This window comes from Nematolebias whitei, chromosome 2, assembly GCF_014905685.2.
Source record: "Nematolebias whitei isolate Nwh7 chromosome 2, NemWhi1, whole genome shotgun sequence".
NCBI lineage: Eukaryota > Metazoa > Chordata > Actinopteri > Cyprinodontiformes > Rivulidae > Nematolebias > Nematolebias whitei.
Genome location: NC_056499.1, coordinates 55570240 through 55588980, shown reverse-complemented (window position 1 = coordinate 55588980; position 18741 = coordinate 55570240). Strand labels below are relative to the sequence as shown.

The 18741-nt window shown below is 44.2% G+C and overlaps 1 protein-coding gene across 1 annotated transcript in view; it reads right to left on the bottom strand.

Annotated features, from left to right (window-relative positions):
• vps13c (vacuolar protein sorting 13 homolog C) overlaps positions 1 to 18741 on the bottom strand; it is a 289282-nt gene that overhangs the window by 7152 nt on the left and 263389 nt on the right. The window contains exons 80-82 of the mRNA XM_037694953.1: positions 760 to 851; positions 564 to 687; positions 383 to 460 (exon numbers count right to left, since the gene is read on the bottom strand). Coding sequence (XP_037550881.1) covers positions 383 to 460; positions 564 to 687; positions 760 to 851 — 294 coding nt within the window. The remainder of the gene's footprint in view (positions 1 to 382; positions 461 to 563; positions 688 to 759; positions 852 to 18741) is intronic.

Here is an 18741-nt window from a genome sequence, read left to right as displayed (position 1 = left end):
TGAGGACCCCCACAGGTCTGCCATGTGGACCATTGAGGACCCCCACAGGTCTGGGCCAGTGAGGACCCCCACAGGTCTGGGCCAGTGAGGACCCCCTCAGGTCTGGACCAGTGAGGACCCCCTCAGGTCTGGACCAGTGAGGACCCCCACAGGTCTGGGCCAGTGAGGACCCCCACAGGTCTGGACCAGTGAGGACCCCCACAGGTCTGGGCCCGTGAGGACCCCCACAGGTCTGGACCAGTGAGGACCCCCACAGGTCTGGACCAGTGAGGACCCCCACAGGTCTGGACCAGTGAGGACCTGCTGAAATGTCCTCAGTCTGATTAAGATTCTTGCTTCAAAGGTTTTGTTGCAGTCGTCCTCACTCAGACGGACGGAGTACCTGGGCAGTCTTTGCGTCTTTGAGGTGAACGGTTCTGACTGAATCTGGAGTTTTGGGAAGTTTCAGCTTCTGCTGTTCCTGAAACACAACCCGACAAAACACAAAGCAGTGAAACACCCTGACAGGAGGTAGCGGTGTCATGACCCAGTCTGGACTGTGTTTGTTCTGGCGGCTCTGGTACCTTGCAGTAAATCTTCAGCTCGGATTCTGTCACAGTTGGAGGACGGAGGAAGTTCTCATACCTACATTCCCAATCCGTGGTAAAGTGACCGACAAAATCCAGCTCCTTCACACAAAACACCCTCCTGCACAACAACAGCAGCAGGTACTGTAAACAACAACACAAACAAAGTCCTGCGTGCTGCTGAGAGTCAGACCTGTTGGTGACGATGATGTTGGTCTTTCTGTGAGCAGGATGTGGACAAAAGCTTCTGAACACTTCACCATCCAGTGGCTTGGCTCCTGAGCGCTGCAAACACACAAAAGACGTTTTAACCAGTGCACATTCTGCTTTTATTAAACCGATACCACGAGAAGAGTTTCCATAACTCACCACTGCAACACACGCTGGCTGACGGTTCCTAAATGTACTTACTTACACCGTTATATTCTACGTTATTATATTTATATATTATTATTATAATAACCATTATATTTATTTTTTTCTTTTTGTACTTTATTTCATGTTTTTTTTTTCTTTTTTGGTGAGTTGAGACAGTTCTTCTCATCCTGAACATTTCGTTGCATTGTTGACCTTGTGTTAACCTGCATATGACAAATAAACAACAAAACATAACAAATGTGACCCCTCCGCTCCCCCTCCCCCCAAAACAAACAAACAAAAAACCAGAAAACCTCAAACTGAAGATCTAGGGCGGCACCAAGAGATAGACGGGTGACCAGAACCAAGCAGTTTGCAGTTTTAGGAAATTTTCTGGTCAGTGAACGCACCATGGCTAAGCTTGCTAACATGGTGTAGAAGACTTCAATGAATGCGGCGGACTTGAAGTGATTTATAGCTGAACTGTAAGTAAGATGATCTTAAAAAGGTGTAGAGAAGAGCCAGTTCATCTCTGTGCCTCGATACGCTGCAACGATCCGATTCATTAAAGGCACCTGAGCAGAAACCACCAACACAACGAGATTCAGTCACGACACTATGCAGTTTAATGAGTTTGGATTCAACACGGTGATAAACAATGCAGCACAACAAACAAAGTAAAAGACCAATAAGTTGTTCTTCTTTTGGCTGCTCCATTCTTCAGGGGTCAACTACAGCTAACTGTGTCGCACGAAGACTTGGCAATTGTTTTTACGCCAGATGTCCTTCCTGACACAACCACAGACCACCGAGCTGCCACAACCCTCTGTGTGGAGCAGAGAGCTGCCACGCCCAGGGGAGCAGACGGTGGGGTTAAGGGCCTTGCTCAAGGGCCCAGAGTGGGGCAGATGAGGGTGGAAGCAAGTGTGGGTGGAGGCAGATGAGGGTGGAGGTGTGGTTGTTTCACCTTTCCCACCCACATTTTGATGTAGTCAAGACCAGGGAATTGAACCAGCAACCTTCTGATCACAGGCCCACCTTCTCTAAGCTCCGTGCCACCACTCCCTCATAAAGCACCTATAAATAAAGATTGTTTACCAGATTAAAAAAAACTGCTCACAAACAGGTCTTTTAAAAATGAGAAACTTTTTCATGAACACACAGTTACACACAAAATGAGGCTTAAGGCAGAATGAATAAAATTGATAAAATTTATGGAAAATAAAGGTTAGATTGTGTCATCTGGACCAGTTTCTTTAAGGGAGAATCTTGTTAGTCGTTATCTACCTGGATGACTGAGTCTACAAACTTTTTCTGATAAAATTTAGTTCTTTTAGAGTTGCAGCTCACACCGTTCTTCTGCCGCCTGCATCATTACAGCAGGTCAAAATGGCCACCACGGCTAATCGCCCTTAGTACACAAAATGGCTTCAACTCGGTCAATTTTACAGGTGTTCAGCTACAACTTGGTGCTGAAAGACAGCACTAATACTTTGAGCACCAACCCTGCAAAAACATTTGTTAAAACTTGGCATTCAGTTTTTAATGTTTGTAGACTTCTAGAGATGGACGGAGAAAGCTCAGTAACATCTTGTTATAGTCACACTTTGAATTTATTATTTTAGTTATTGTTTGGTGTTCCTCAGACTTCAGTCTTAGGTCCTATTTATTCCTTTTATACATCAGCCCCCTTGGAAAGATTATCAGTAGCTTCAGAAATGTGTCTTACCATTTCTATGCTGATGACATTCAACTGTACATACTGTCCGTTCTGTGACTCAGAATCACACGTTAGCTGAATTAGTGAACTGTGTTTCCCATATTAAGGCGTGGCTAGCTAACAACTGCCTTCAGTTAAATTCTAACAAGACTGAAACCCTAATCATTGCTCCTGAACAGAAAGCTCCTTGGATCAACACCTCGGTTCTCTGGGCTCCTCTTCTCAGAAACTTTGGTGTTCTGTTTGACCAGTCGGTGTCTTTGGACAAACAGTCAAGACTTTTGGTAAAATGGTGCTTTTATCATTTGAGAAATGTTTCTAAATTGAGGGCCATGTTATCCAAATCTGACCTAAAGGTAATTATTCATGTTTTTATCTCTTCTCGTTTAGATTATTATAATTCCCTTTTTACTTGTTTTAACAAATCTGCCGTCTCCAGTTGGTCCAGAATGCTGCTGCAAGGCTTTTAACAGGAACTAATAGAAGGTTTCACATTATACTGGTTTTATCTTCTCTACCTTGCTAACCTGTCAAATTTAGAATTAGTTTTAAAATTTTGGTCTTGATTTCAGAGCTTTAAATGGACAGACCCCCCCCCCCCCCCCCCCCCCCAAATACATCACAGAAATGTTGATCCCTTATTCTCCAGCCCACACCCGGTTTCAAACTCGGGGTACCTATACTTTCAGGCTGTAGCCCCCATGCTGTGGAATAATCTGCCCGTCTCTTCATGTGGTGGTCTCTGTTGATTCCTTTAAAAAGCAGATTAAGACACGTGTATTCAGACAAGCTTTTAGTTAAATGTAATTTGTTCTTATCAGCTGATCTTACAGTGTTTGCTTTATTAAGCCTGTATCCATATTTTGTAAAGCACTTTGCCATTTTATTTATGAAAAGTGCTATATAAAGTTTACTTACCAACTTACTTAACTTTAACCAAAAACATTTAAAAAAAAAAGCATTTTTTTTAGTAAACCACTGCATCTGAAACAACTTCTGGTGACAGAGTAACCTGAAGCTGAACAGCAGCTGCCAGTTTTCAGTCTTTACTGGAATTCATGAAATTTGATTGTTTGCCTTGTACTTTACAAAAAAAAAAGTCTAATGTTCCTGCAGCCAAATTATCACTAATAATGGGATTGAACCTGATTTTAACACTGGACACTTTAAATAAGTGATTTTACTATAGTAAGAGCCATAGGCATCACAAACACTGAAGGAGTGAAGGAGACGTGTTCCCCTCACATTTAAAAAAAAACATTCATTTGGACCCCCCACACACACATTTACTATGAAATATTAGTTCACCCAGCGCTGTTTCTATTTCTTTGTGAACAAATCCATTCCACTTGATTAATAAGACAATACTCAAACCACTAAAAGTCCACACCAGGTTTTCCTGGTTACCTACAACAACTCACCACACGGCAAGCAGTGTTCCCTGAGGTCACTTGGCTTGGCAGGGCGGCGAGGAGGGGGAGACATCTCTATGTTGTACGCTAGCTTAGCGCTACATTAGTGCCGGAAATTGTTGACCGAGGTGTGGGAGGGTTAGGATGTGTGACAGAAGCAGAGCATGCTACTCACACAAGGAGAGCTGTTGGTCAGGTTACTTCTTGTTGCTCTGTAAAATAGTTATTGAATCAAGTGTTTACATATGTAGGTAAATGTAAATGCTTAACAACCCATTAAAATACACCAGAATGCAGGAAATGGCATCTACTTTGTTCAAAATTTTATGGGGGAGTACCCCCAGATCCCCACACCACATTACAAATGCTTCTGATGCCAATGGTAGGATCACAGAAAAGAAATTGGTCATTATTTAATTTATACTCTAGTTCTCGAATAAAAACATGAGAATCCAACAAAAATCTGTACTGGCAGGTCAGAGTTGTACAAAGTTAGAAATCCTTTTCAGCCAAAAATACAAAATTGGTGCCAAACTGCGCCAAAAGGTGGAGTAGAGACCCCCGCACCACCACCACCACCACCACCAGCAGACTGTCCTACATAAATCAGAACCTCAGACTCATTTAACAAAAAAAACATGCTTCATATACACAACCAGTTGGAGAAGTTTTATTAAACTCTGAGCCTGTTACACACATAGATGAGTCAGGTTAAAGGTCATGCTGACAGAGATGTTCTACAGTATAAAACACACACATACAGACATTAAATATTACTCTTGTATGTCGGTTTTTAAGTAAGATTAATACGATTTTACAAAAATATTTATTAATTTTACAGCTAACGTTTGCTCCACTGCCTCCTCTCCTGATAAATAAAATATATAAATAAAACTAAGAAGGCAGAAATGTTTAGTGAGAGTAGAAAATGTCCGAGGTATTACTACAGACATTTGGCATGCATATAATCCTGACGAGTCCAAAAGTTGGACTTGAAGGTGTAAATAAATGAGCATGTGCAGATTAATGTTAATGTGGAGGGTTACAGTCAGGAACAGTTGACAGTAGGTGTTAGAGTGTTTCACCGGAGCAGGGTGAGTCCTCCTCAGGCTGCATGAAACAAACATACAACAAACACAAGAGGAGGGAGAAGAAAAACAACAAGACAACAAATGTTAAAGAGTTAAAGCACAAACAGCAACTACTCAATTAAACTTCACTGTTTTTTAAACAGTCTAAGTGTTTTTTTATTTATTTATTGCCAAGTTCAAATTTAAAACAAACAGACTGTTTAAAAAACATCCACATAATGAAAAATTCTGTGTAAAAATGTGTATCATTTCAGGAATCATAAGGCCCAAAAACCAACATGTACGTGAGTAGTTATGGCAACAGCAACTGGAGGTCACTAAAACAACACTGTTGAGCTTCATATATATTTTTTAGACTTCTATCAAATCTGACCAATGACAACATGTTTCACCTTCTATTGTCCTCCAAACCTGACACAACAAACGATGGGCACCCAGGAAACATTTTAGAAAACCAGTTCTCATTAAGAAGCATGACACGAGAACCCGGGGTTAAGACCAGGAAACAGAGATGAAGTCTTATTCCGATTCTCTGTTGTGACTCCTCCTCCTCCTGCAAAGCAGCTGAACTGTCAGACTCATCCTAGGGGTGGGCGATATGGCTCAAATATAATATTGTGATATTTCACAGCATTCCGACGATAACGATAATTTTGTGATATAACAAAAACACAACAACACAGAAATCATAGTTATTCATTTGACAAAATTCATTTAACATGTGGCTTTGCAGTATTATATAAAAACTAAAAAAACAACAAGGGTTAATTTTACTGAAATTACTTTATTTAGTAAAGTATTCTATTAGAGCCATATTTTTGGTGTTTATGCATTTATTTTTTGTTTGTCCTGGAAGTCACAGTGAGTGGCATCATGCATGGTTAAAAAGGAGTCACAGGTAACCACAGGTAATCAGCAGGTGTGCTGATTGCGACGGAAACACAGTTTTGACTGTCGTCACGTCGTCAACGTTGTCATCTTATCTTTGTTGTTTAATTGCTTCAGTGTGGCAATTATCTGAACCATTTGGTGTAACTAAGTCAGACTATAAGTGTAGAGCTCAAGATCAATAAATGCTCTACAACAAAAACGTGTTTATCCATTGGATCCAGGAGGACCACGTGTCAACTCAGAGACAGGGTCAGCAGCTCCTCAGTGGCTTAGGTTCATTTTGTTTTCTTTTGGTTAAGAACAAGTCACTACATATTCAGTCTAAACGTATTAAAAAAGTCTTGCACAAAATATAGATCAACAAAATCCACCACAAAAACTAAAGTGCAGGTGAAGTTTCCCAAAATAACTGAATAAAATGAAGCTTAAGATCTGTTGAGCATAAATGTAACATACAACAAAAATATATGTTGCCTTTAAATGAGCTATAACTTCCAGAACTTGTAACAAGGTGTCTTCAGCTGACCCTGAAGCTTGTGGTGTTTCAGCTTCCTCTGTTCCTGCAGGAATGATTCATTTCTCTGATGCTCTGTCTCTGATCACCTGACTCTGTTCTTGGTCCATGGACTGTGGAACTCAAGAGACACAGCTGAGCTGCGTTGTTTGTACTGGAGGTTTAGAGTGAGGGAGACACAGTCGAGCTGCGCCCGCACCTGCAGCCCAGTGCGGGATGGGGGGAGAGAAAAAAGCAGATCTGCGTTTGTACCGGCAGTTTACAGCGTGAGGGATGAGGCAGAGTGAGCGTTGCCTTTAGCTTTTTAGCTATATTGTGCGTGGCTAGCTTAGTGTTACGCCAGTACCGGTGAGGTGGTGGGGGGTGCGCAGTTTGGTTCGGTGCGCTCAGTTCTGTTAACGGGGCGGGGCGCCCCGCTTGTATAATGGTAGGGGGAAACACTGACATATTTACGTCATGAAATTAGCGTATCATGATATAATTTATTTTCCCGGGCAAGATTTTTTTACCGGTATTATTGTGAACGATATGATATGGCCCAGCCCTAACTCATCCATCCATTCATCTTCTTCCCATTATTCATAGTTGGGTCTGGAGGTAATAGATTCAGGAGGGAAAGCCAGACCTCTCTCAACTGACTCCTTTTGATGAGGAGCAGCAGCTCGACTCTCAACTTCCACCATGTGATGAAGCTCCTCAGCCTCTCTTTAAGGCTGAGCCTAGCCACCATACAGAAGAAGCTTGTTTCTGCTGCCAGGATCTGGTTCTTTGATTCATGATTCATACAAGACTATAGGTGGGGGTTGGACTGTGGATGAATGAGTAAATCTAGTTCTTCATGCTGATAAAACTGGAGCAACACCTTCATTACTGCATTTGGTCCATCTCCATCTCCATCTCCATCCTGGTATCACCCATAAAGGAGACAAGGAGCAGCCCTAACGGAGAACAAGCTAAATTTTGTGTCTGGAATGCAAACACAGCTCTTACTTTGGTTATAAAGGAACCAGTCAGACCCTTAAACATGACCCCACACTTTTATAGTACCCACCACAGAATGCCTCAAGAAACATGGTTGTAAACCTCCTCCAAATCCACCAAGCATGTTTTCAAGAGTTCAAGAATCTTTATTATCCCCTGGGGGCAATTTGTTTCACTATCTGCACATAAAACATCCATACTAGACAAAACATTAAGACACATAAATAAAAGTACAGAAATTACCACTGTTCATTGAGAAGCCTGATCACTACAGGGGTGAATGAGTTTTTCACTTTGTTCGTACTACATCTGGGCAGCAGATACCTGCATCCAGATGGAAGCAACCTGAACTCACCATGGAGTGGGTGATCAGGATCTGCCAGAATAAGCCTGGCCTTGTTCACTGATCTCACCTTGTGTAGGTCAGTGAGGTTCTGTAGAGCTATGCCAGCAGTTTTGCTGTACATCCTGACAATCCCTGAGAGTTTGTTCCTGTTTTTGCATGTTAAAAATCCAAACCAACAGATGAACGTGAAAGTAAAAAGAGACAATAAAACATGAACAAAACATTCTTATAAAAGTAGAATCAACATTAAACCACAGAGCTTCTGATAAAATTACATTCTCTGGTGGGCCTTCTTACAGAGTGAGTCTACATGTGCATCAAAAGTCAGTTTGTCATCGAGAATAGTTCCCAGATACAGTATTTATATTGATGTGCCACCTCAACAACTTCACTGTTAATGATCACAAGAGTGGCAAATGAAGACTTTTCTAAGATCAATTACCATCTGTGGACTGGAAAATCAAACTCCTGTGACCCCCTCAACAACTAAGCAAGTGTGGAGGTCTCTAAAGCCACACTGCTCCTGCAGAATCTGAGGTTCCAAAACAATTTAAATTTTTTAATGTATCAGTTTAAACATGTTGCAGAGAACCTACTTCTAGGTGAGACATTTTTTGTTGGACATTTGAAACTACACACACAAATATGGTATCTTTGTTTTCATAAATGTATTAGCCACTTGATCCATCAATCCCCTACAAACTCATTTACAACTTTGTCAAAGTAAACTGCAGAAGTGTCTGCAATGCTTCTTAACAAAACCTGGAAGCTCCTACAGTGATTCTTGAAATGGACTCAGTGTAATCACTGGGCTGACTGTAGGAAACTAGATGGTGAACAGCATAACTGAGGGAGTCTCCAAACATTCAACAGGGTTCAGCTTCCTTCTTAACAGTGGGGAACCCTCTGTAAGGATGGGACCATCTAGTAGGCCTTCCTTGTCTGTTCCCAGTGTGTCTCCTCATTTATCCTGATTGTTATCTCCTTTGTCTGGTCCCAGCTGTTCATAATTATGTCCTGTCCTGTCTGTGTATATAAGTTTGTCTGTGAATCTTGTCCTTTGTCGCGTCATTGTTGGGTCTAGCCTGTCTTGCCCTGCCAGCCTGTTCTAATCCTTGTTCCCTGTTTTTGTAAGTTGCTGCCACGTCAGCCTTTTGATTTGTTATTATTATTAAAGCATTTATTTTTGTACCGCCTGCGTCTGAGTCTCTGCCTGCACATTCAGTTCACTCCTGCCCTGCCCTGTCAGAAACCCTGACAGTACGACGCAACCAAACCTGAACCCAGCAGGCAGAACACCTCTCAGAATCACTCACCTGACGTTACGAGCCACTGATGGGGGAGCCTGTAATCCAATGCGGCGGGTTCCGAACCAAACCTGTCCGAACACTAGGACACCACTGCCCAGAGATTGAAGTCCTGTCTTTGCCTCTCCTGGTTCTGGAGAAGGAGAGAAGGTCTCTGCCCTGGGAGGAACACCAGGCACCCGAGCAAAGCTTCTCCTCACCTTCAGCGCCGTTCGTTTACTCAGGGTGGATGTCAGGGAGGACGCTGAGCCGGAGGACGAGCTCTGCTTCATTCCTGTCCCACCGTCGCCACAGGAGCGGCAAAAAACGTAACCAGAAACGGTCCACCCAGCCTTCTTCCTGCCTTCCCCCAGCAAAACCTTAAGACACCGGGGAGAATTTCAGGGTCCAGACAGACTCCTCTCCTGTCTGTTCTGCCGCCGAAGTTCCTGCCGCAGAAGATCTAGTTCCAGGGGATCCGGCCGCAGAAGACCCTGCCTCTGCTGACCCGTCTACTGAGCTCCTCGCTGCTGACGTGTCCGCCGAGGTCCTCGCTTCTGGTACGTTTGCCAAGATCCTCACTTCTGGTCAGTCCGCTGAGATCCTCGCTCCTGATCCGTCCGCCAAGGTCCTTGCTCCTGCTCCATCCGCTGAAGTCCTCGTTCCTGCCCCGCCTGCCAAGGTCCTCGCTCCTGGGTTCAGGCCTTGGCCTGAGGTCTTCACTCTCATTCCAATGGCTGAAGATCCTGAGTCGGCCACAGAAGATCCTGGTCCACCGGAGGTCTTCGTCTCTGGCCCGCCTGAAGTCTTCGTTCCTGGCCCGCCTGAGGTCTTCGTTCCTGGCCCGCCTGAGGTCTTCGTTCCTGGCCCGCCTGAGGTCTTCGTCCCTGGCCCACCTGAGGTCTTCGTCCCTAGCCCACCTGAGGTCTTAGCTCCCAGCCCGCCTGAGGTCTTCATTCTTGACCTGACCGCAGAAGATCCTGGCCCGCCGGAGGTCTTCGTCCCTGGCCCGCCTGATGAGGTCTTCGCTCCTGGGTCCATGCCTCGCCTCAGGTCCACGCCTCATCCTGGCTCTATGACCCATCTAGGCTATACGTTCCGTCCAGTCCACCCGCCTGGTCCGCTCCGGCATCATGGACGGCTCTCCGGTCACCCGCCTGGTCTGCTCCGACACAATGGATGACTCGTTGGCCGCCCGCCTGGTCTGTGCCAGCATGATGGACGACTCTCTGGCTACTCGTCTGACATGCTCCTGTCTGTATGGCCCATTGGATGACCTCTTGGCCTCCTGCCTGACCAGCCTCGGCCTGATGAATGGTCTTCAGGCTGCCCATCTGACCTGCTTCTGCCTGAACCGCTGCCCATCTGACCTGCTCCTATCCGTACGGCCTGTTGGACGACCTCTCGGCCGCCTGCCTGACCGGCCCCGGCCTGATGAATGGTCTCCAGGCTGCCTGTCTGACATGCTTCTGCATGAACAGCCTCCCGGTCGCCTGTCTGACCTGCTCCAGTCTATATGGCCTGTTGGACGACCTCTCGACCGCCTGACTGACCGGCCTCAGCCTGATGAATGGTCTCTAGAGCCTGTCTTGTGTAGGATTTCTCCTTCTGCCTGGCTCCTGAGTTAGTGGGGATGCTGTCTGCGCTGTGATACAGAGTCCTGATGACTCAAATTGTGCTCCAAAGGGTGTTGGGAGTCAAACTGCAAATACTGGTCTGTGTGGGTGGGTTTGCGGTACACCTTGGTTTGTAAAAGTCCTCTATCAGAGACTGAGACCTCACAGTCCAAGAAAGCCAACCTGCCATTTTTTACATCTTCTCGTGTGAACTTGATGTATTTATCCACAGAGTTGATGTGGTCAGTAAAATGTTGGACTTCCTGAGATTTAATTTTAACCCAGGTGTCGTCAACATACCTGAACCAATGACTTAGTGGTGCCCCTGAAAAGGACGTCAAGGCTCTCTTTTCTACCTCCTCCATGTACAGGTTGGCAACAATAGGAGAAACTGGAGACCCCATAGCATGCCCATTTCTGCCTATAATATTGCTCCCCATATGTGAAGTAGGTTGACTGCAGGTACAGTTTCAAGAGTTGACACAGTTGTTCTGTGGAAAGCGTGGTCCTGCTGCTCAGAGTGGTGTCTGATTTTAATCTTAAACTGACCACCTCTACTGCATCATTAACAGGAATGCACGTAAAGAGTAATGTGACATCAAAAGAGACCATTGTTTCATCAGTCTCCATGATGACATCCCTCACCTTATCCACAAAGTCCATGGTGTTCTGTATGTGGTGTTCTGAGCTGCCAACTAAAGGGATGAGTACAGACGCCAGATATTTGGAAACATTGTAAGTGACAGAGTTAATCATACTAACAATAGGTCTTAAAGGTACACCTTGTTTGTGGATTTTAGGTAAACCATACACTAGGTGTGGCCTCCCCTGATTACAGTCTATGGTACAGAATACAGTCAATAGCCTTGTCCTGCTCCAAATTTTTCAGGCAATCTATTAAATTCTTCTTGTAACCACTTCCTGGATCTCTTTTCAGAGGTTCTTAAGTGGTTAAGTCACTAAGGAGTGTCATAACTTTCTCATGATAGTCTTTCTGGTTCAAAATCACTGTGCACCTTCCTTTGTCTGCTGGGAGAATGATGATGTTTTTGTCCTTGCTAAGAGTGGTGAGTGCATCCCTCTCCTCTCTACTGATGTTGGAAGGTGGTGGTTTGGCATTGCTGAGGCAGGATGAAACTTTGATTCTGAGCTGTTCTGCTTCACCCTCTTTCATTTTGTTGTTGCGGATGGCTGATTCTGTGGCTGTGATCATCTCCACCAGAGGATTTCTACTTGGTGCAACCGCAAAGTTCAGTCCCCTGGCAATAATCTCTCTCCGGATGGGTGAGCTGTCTGTCAGATAAATTCTTCACCCACTTTTCTGTCTTCCTGGCATGTAATTGACTACTGGAGTGTTGTCCTACACTGAATGAGTTGTTATTGGAATAGTGATGGTGTTTATGAGTTATTAGTAAGTTAAACTTGTTTTGTTGTCAAGTCTTGGACTTGACATGCTATGCTAAGCGTGCCTGATGTGTACAGTCCAACACTTGCTGAAGTGTGGTCTGATCTAGACATATTGTTAGTTTCTGTTTAATGTGCTTGTCTTTGGCCTTCAAGGCCCCAATAGTAAAAGTGACAGGAAAATTAACCAATCACAGAGCTGGTATAGTGTGAGAATGAAACACCGGGCTCTTAACCTTCAGGAAGGCCCTGCTGGAATTTCCCATGGTGAGAGGCGCCAAGTTGGTGTGGGTTTACTTTTGACTTTTGGGGCGGCTGTGGCTGAGTAGTTAGAGCAGTCGTCCTCCAATGCAAGAGTTGGGGATTCGAATTCACCAGCAGTGGTGCCAAAGTGTTCCTGGGCAAAACACTGAACCGTTGCCTCCAATGTGTGTCCCATCGGTGTATGAATGTGATAAAGCTCTGATTAGTCTCTTTAGAATGATTTGTTCAATTAACTTTGTAGAGATCTAGTAGAGTGCTGTATGAATGGGTAAATGAGGACACAGATTGTAGTGTAAAGCGCTTTGAGTATCTCCATAAGAAAGGCGCTATATAAGTACAGTCCATTTACCATTTACCTCCTGACTTGGTGCCTGTGTGTTGGAGTTTTCCCCGCTAGACGAGAGAGTGGCTTCCCTGTGCCTTCGGGTGGGAGGACGGGTTCTGACTGTTGTTTGTGCCTATTCACCAAATAGCAGTTCAGAGTATCCAGCCTTCTTGGAGTCCTTGGCAGGGGTGCTGGAAGGTGTGTAAGCTGGGGACTCCTTTATTCTGCTGGGGAACTTCAATGCACATGCAGATAATGACAGTGTGACCTGGAGGGGCGTGATTGAGAGGAACAGCCTCTCTGATCTGAACTCGTGTAGTGTTCTGTTGTTGGACTTTTGTGCGAGTCATAGTTTGTCCATCACAAACACCATGATTAAACATAAGGGTGTCCATAAGTGCACATGTCACCAGGACGCCGAACATAAGGGTGTCCATAAGTGCACTTGGCACCAGGATGCCCTAGGTCGTAGATTGATGATTGACTTTGTAATTGTGTCATTTGATTTGCAGCCGTTTGTTTTGGACACTTGGATGAAGAGAGGAGCTGAGCTGTCAGCTGATCACCACCTGGTACTGAGTTGGGTCGAATGGTGAGGGAAGATGTCGGACAGACCCGGTAGACCCAAATGTATAGTGAGGGTTTGCTGGGAACACCTGGCAGAAGAACCCGTCAGAAAGATCTTCAACTCACATATCCGAGAGAGCTTTAACCGCATGCCAGCTGAGGTGGGGGACATTGAGTCAGAGTGGGCCATGTTCCGCACCTCAATTGTTGAAGTAGCTGCCTTGAGTTGTGGCTGCAAGGTTGTCAGTGCCTCTCGTGGTGGCCATCCTCGAACTCGTTGGTGTACACCCTCGGTTAAGGAGGCTGTCAAGCTGAAGAAGGAGTCCTATCAGGCCTTGTTGACTGGTGGGACTTTGAAGGCAGCTGAGGAGTACTGAGGAGCTGTTGCTGAGGCAAAAACTCAGATATGGAAGGAGTTCAGTGAGGCCTTGGATAGAGACTCTCGATTGTATCCAAGGAGATTCTGGCAAACCATCAGGCGAATGAGGAGGGGAAAGGATTGTTTTACTAACACTGTTTCCAATGAAGGTGAGGTGCTGTTGACCTCAACCAGTGATGTCGTCGGGAGGTGGAAAGAACACTTCTCTGACCTTCTCAATCCCACCTGCATGTCCTCCATGGAGGAAGCTGAGTCGGGGGGACTTTGGGGTAGGTCGGTCCATAACCGTGGTTGAGGTCTCCGAGGTAGTTATAAAGATTTGCGGCAGGGGGACAGAAGATGGCAGTGGACATGTGAGCTGCATTTTGGCTGAGCTGCCATTAGCCCCACTGAAAAACTGTTTTTTTATGACCATATCCTTGTTGCCTTTGGGCTGGATTTTTGTCTCTGGGACTGGTGTCATTGTATAGCTGAGTCAACAGACTGGTAATATGACTTTTTTTTTTCTTTTGGCTGCTCCCTGCGTTAGAATGAACTTATGATGCCTTTTTAAAGGAGACCCATGTGCGTTCTGCAGATTGTGGAAAATTTGTTAAAAATAGTCAGGTTAGGTGTTTCAGTCTAATTTCCAACCCAAACCCAGATGGGTAGCTATTATAGTTGGCAAACGGGTACAATGTACAGCCTCAACTGTGCATGCTGATAATGCTGGTTCGGTATGTTGTAGTGGTGGGGAAGTTGTACACGTTGCCAGTGCTCTTGTTTTCGGTATATGCTCCCAACTGGGATGAGTCTACATTTTTAGCAACCTCTTCTCAAATACACAGAACATGTCAACACATAACCTTACAATTGGCAGTGACACAAATTGTGCACTTTTGTCTCGACTGTAGTTCGATGGGAAAAATCACTTTGACTAAGTCCGCTTAGCTAATCAATTCATTCCGTCAATCGTATGGTGTGGCTGATGTAAGGCATTTCTGTAACCCTAGTCAAGTCTAGTCAAGTCAACTTTATTTATAGAGCATATTTAAAACAGAACCTGTTATCGAAGTGCTTAACAATAACAACAAGAACAACAACAACAATCAATGGGAGTAAAATTAAAGAGAAAAAAATACAATACACTAATAATAATAACTGAAGAATTAATAAAAAGCATTTAAAACATAGGGCCACAGAACAAAAACAAACAAACACTAGATCAATTTACACTGGGTGAAATGTCTGCGAGAACAGATGTGTTTTTAGCAGGGATTTGAAGTGAGGATGGGAGGTGGCCTGCCTGATGTTGGGGGGCAGGTTGTTCCAGAGTTTGGGCCCCATGACTGAAAAAACTCAATCTCCTCTGAGCTTCAGTCTTGTTTTTGGAACAGCCAAAAGCAGCTGATCGGAGAGGGAACGTAAGGATCCAGTAGCTCAGAGAGGTAAAGGGGTACAAGGCCATTTAAGCATTTGAAGGTCAACAGAAGAATTTTAAAAACTATCCTAGTACGAACAGGGAGCCAGTGAAGGGAGGACAGGACTGGTGTAATATGTTCAGACCTACGAGTTCCGGTTAAAAGCCGAGCAGCAGCATTCTGGACGAGCTGAAGACAAGAAATGGAGGCCTGGCTGACCCCAGCATAGAGTGCATTGCAATAGTCCAATCGGGTCGTGACAAAGCCGTGGACTAGTTTCTCAAGGTCGGGTCTGGACAACACTGGCTTGAGCTTAGCTACCTGCCTTAGTTGGAAGAAGCTTTACTGCAGAACAGAGCTAATTTGTTTGTCAAACTTGAAGTCAGAGTCTAAAACCATCCCGAGATTTTTACCAGACTGCTTAAGATATGGCTGAAGAGAGTCCAGGTTGACAGGATCAGTGGCGGCAGTTGAGCTAGGGCTAAAGACAATGACTTCAGTCTTCTCATCGTTAAAACTTAAGAAATTTGAAGCCATCCAGGCCTTAATGTCGTCCAGACATTTTAACAGAGGGTGAATGGAGCAAACACTTGCTGGTTTCACAGGCAGGTAGATCTGACAGTCATCAGCATAATGGAATGAAAGACCATGTTTCCTCAGGATGGACCCCAGTGGGAGCAAATAAAGTGAGTACAGAAGGGGTCCAAGAATCGAACCCTGTGTGACCCCGCAAGAAAGAGGTAATGAGGCAGATGCATTATTACCAACCTTGACACAAAAACTCCTGCCACTCAGGTATGAGCAGAACCATTCTAATGCAGCACCTGTGATCCCAACCCACTGTTCCAGCCGTGATATAAGGATACTGTGGTCAACAGTATCAAAAGCAGCAGTAAGGTCCAGGAGCACAAGTACCACAAATTGACCAGAATCGTTTGATATCATAATATCGTTACAAACCCTTACTAATGCTGTTTCAGTGCTGTGGAGTTGCTTAAAACCAGACTGAAAAATCTCCAAGATTCTGTTCTCATTCAAAAACTTGTTTAATTGAATGAAAACTATTTCCTCCAGGATTTTGGACAGGAAGGGAAGTTTTGAGATTGGTCTGAAATTTGAGCAAGTCGAAGAGTCAAGTTCAGGTTTATTAATTAACGGATGAACTACTACTGCATGTTTGAAAACATTGGGAACCACACTTGTCATAATACTACTATTTACAATAGTAAGAACAGAGGGTCCAATCGTGGGTAGAACTTGTTTGAAAAACGACGCAGGAATGGGGTCAGCAGGGGAACCGGAGGGTTTCATATGGCCAATGACTTTGTTTAGAAATGGGAGTGAAATGGGTTCAAACTGTTTGAAGACAGCTGAGCAAGGGACAAAGACAGAGGGGTCAGTTGTGGACTGGGGGATGGATGACCTAATCAACTCTACCTTATCAGCAAAGTATCTGGTAAAGCCGTTGCAGATGTCAACAGAGGCCTCCATGCTGGCAGACCGAGGCACGTTTAAAATGGAATTTAGGGTATTGAAAAAAACCCGGGGATTATGACTGAAGCAACTATTTGGGAGAAGTATTTGTTCTTTTCAGATTTAACGATGCTTTGATAATCTTTCAAACACGTTTTTAACATAATAAAAGATACCTGTAATTTGTCCTTTTTCCACTTACGCTCAGCTCTCCTGCATAGACGTTTGGCCGCTCGAGTGGTTGCGTTCAACCAGGGTTGTGGTACTCGCTTTGGTCGCCTGATTTTTAGCGGGGCCACAAGGTCTAAAATCTTAGAGCAGGTTGCATCATGCCTACTGAGCAGCTCCTGCATACTAATACAGGCAAAGGTTTCAGGGACTGAGGCAGCATCAGTAATGAATGCAGAAGAAAAAAGAGCAGCGGTTGAAGAGTTAAATATCCAAAAACTCTTGGCTGGAGCGGGGGATTTAACCCTACCTCAAGATCATACTCGTTTTTTCCCCCCCAGTCCATAAGATGTACTCATGAATCAATTATTTATTTCTTGATAAACAAATTTTACCTTTGGTGAAGGAAAGTGATTATGGGGCCATGTCATCTCAGACCATGGTCCACTTATTACGAAATTGGTTATTCCGGTTACAAAGTCTGTGTTTCGTCCTTGGAGATTCAACCCCTTATTTTTGTCCGGGGAAGAATTTACCAAAATTCTTACAACTGAAATTGAAATTTTCCTCAAAGTTAACCGAACAAGAGGAATGCAACTCTGTACTGTCTGTGAGGAATTAAAGGCCTACTTAAGGGATAAAATATTTTTCTACTGTGCAAACAACAAAAAAGAAGGGGTTGGTATGGCTAAAACAGTTAACGGATGAAATATTACATTTAGACAAAGAATATAGCCACTCCCCCTCATGGGATCTAATGAAAAAACGTTTGTTACTTCAAACTGAATTTTATACTTTGTCTGCTCAGCAGGCAGAGTATTAATCTCTAAATCTAGACAGGGTTACTACGAACATGGTGAAAAGGCTGGGCGCTTGCTCGCACACCAGTTATGGTGACAGTCAGCCAACCAAACTATTACAGCAATAAACAATGAACAGGGAGCTGCATGCCACGACAATGCTGAAATTAAAGCATGTTTCAGTAAATTTAATCAGTCATTGTATATGGCCGAGTCATCAGCTAATGTATCGGACATGCAGAACTTTTTTGGAGGTCTTGAACTTCCTTCAGTGAATCATGATCTTGTTTTTAAGAATTAACAGAACTGTTTCTACTCAGAGAATACAGACCAATCCATCACAGACTGTTTAGAGTCCATCCATCCATCCATCCATCCGTCCATTATCTTTACCCACTTCTTCCTTTTTGGATCGCGGGGGTCGCCGGTACCCATGTCCAGCAATTACTGTGTGAGAGAAGGGGGACACCCTGGACAGATCTCCAGTCCATCACAGGGCCACATAGGGACAAACGAGACAAACACCCACACCTAAGGATAATTTAGAGTTACCAATCAGTCTAACATGCATGTTTTTGGTCTGTGGGAGGAAACCGGAGTACCTGGACAAAACCCATGCATGCATCGAGAGAACCTGCAAACTCCACCCAGAAAGGTCCCCGGACTGGGATTTCAACCAGGCTAACCTGCTTGCTGAGAGGCAGCAGCTCTACCAGTTGTGCCACCGTGCTGCCCCTGTTTAGAGTCATCATGCACATTAACTGCTTAAAAAACTTGTTGGTGTCCACCCCTATCAAACTTTAAACTGTGCCATTAGCCTACAGAAGTGTTGTGTTGTATGATGTTGTGTTGTGATGTTGTATTGTTGCGTTGTGATGCTGTTGTGTTGTATGATGTTGTGTTGTGTTGTTGTGATTTTGTGTAGTGATGATGTTGTGTAGTGATGTTGTGTTGTGATGCTGTTGTGTTGTATGATCTAGTTATGTTTTATGATGTGTTGTGATGTTGCTATGTTGTGATGTTTTTGTATTGTGATGTTGTGTTGTGATTTTTTGTTGCTGTGTTGTGATGTGTTGTATGATCTTGTTTTGTTGTGTGATGTTGTGTTGTGTGATGTTGTGTTGTATGATCTTGTTGTGATGTTGTTGTGTTGTGTTGTATGATCTTGTTTTGTTGTGTGA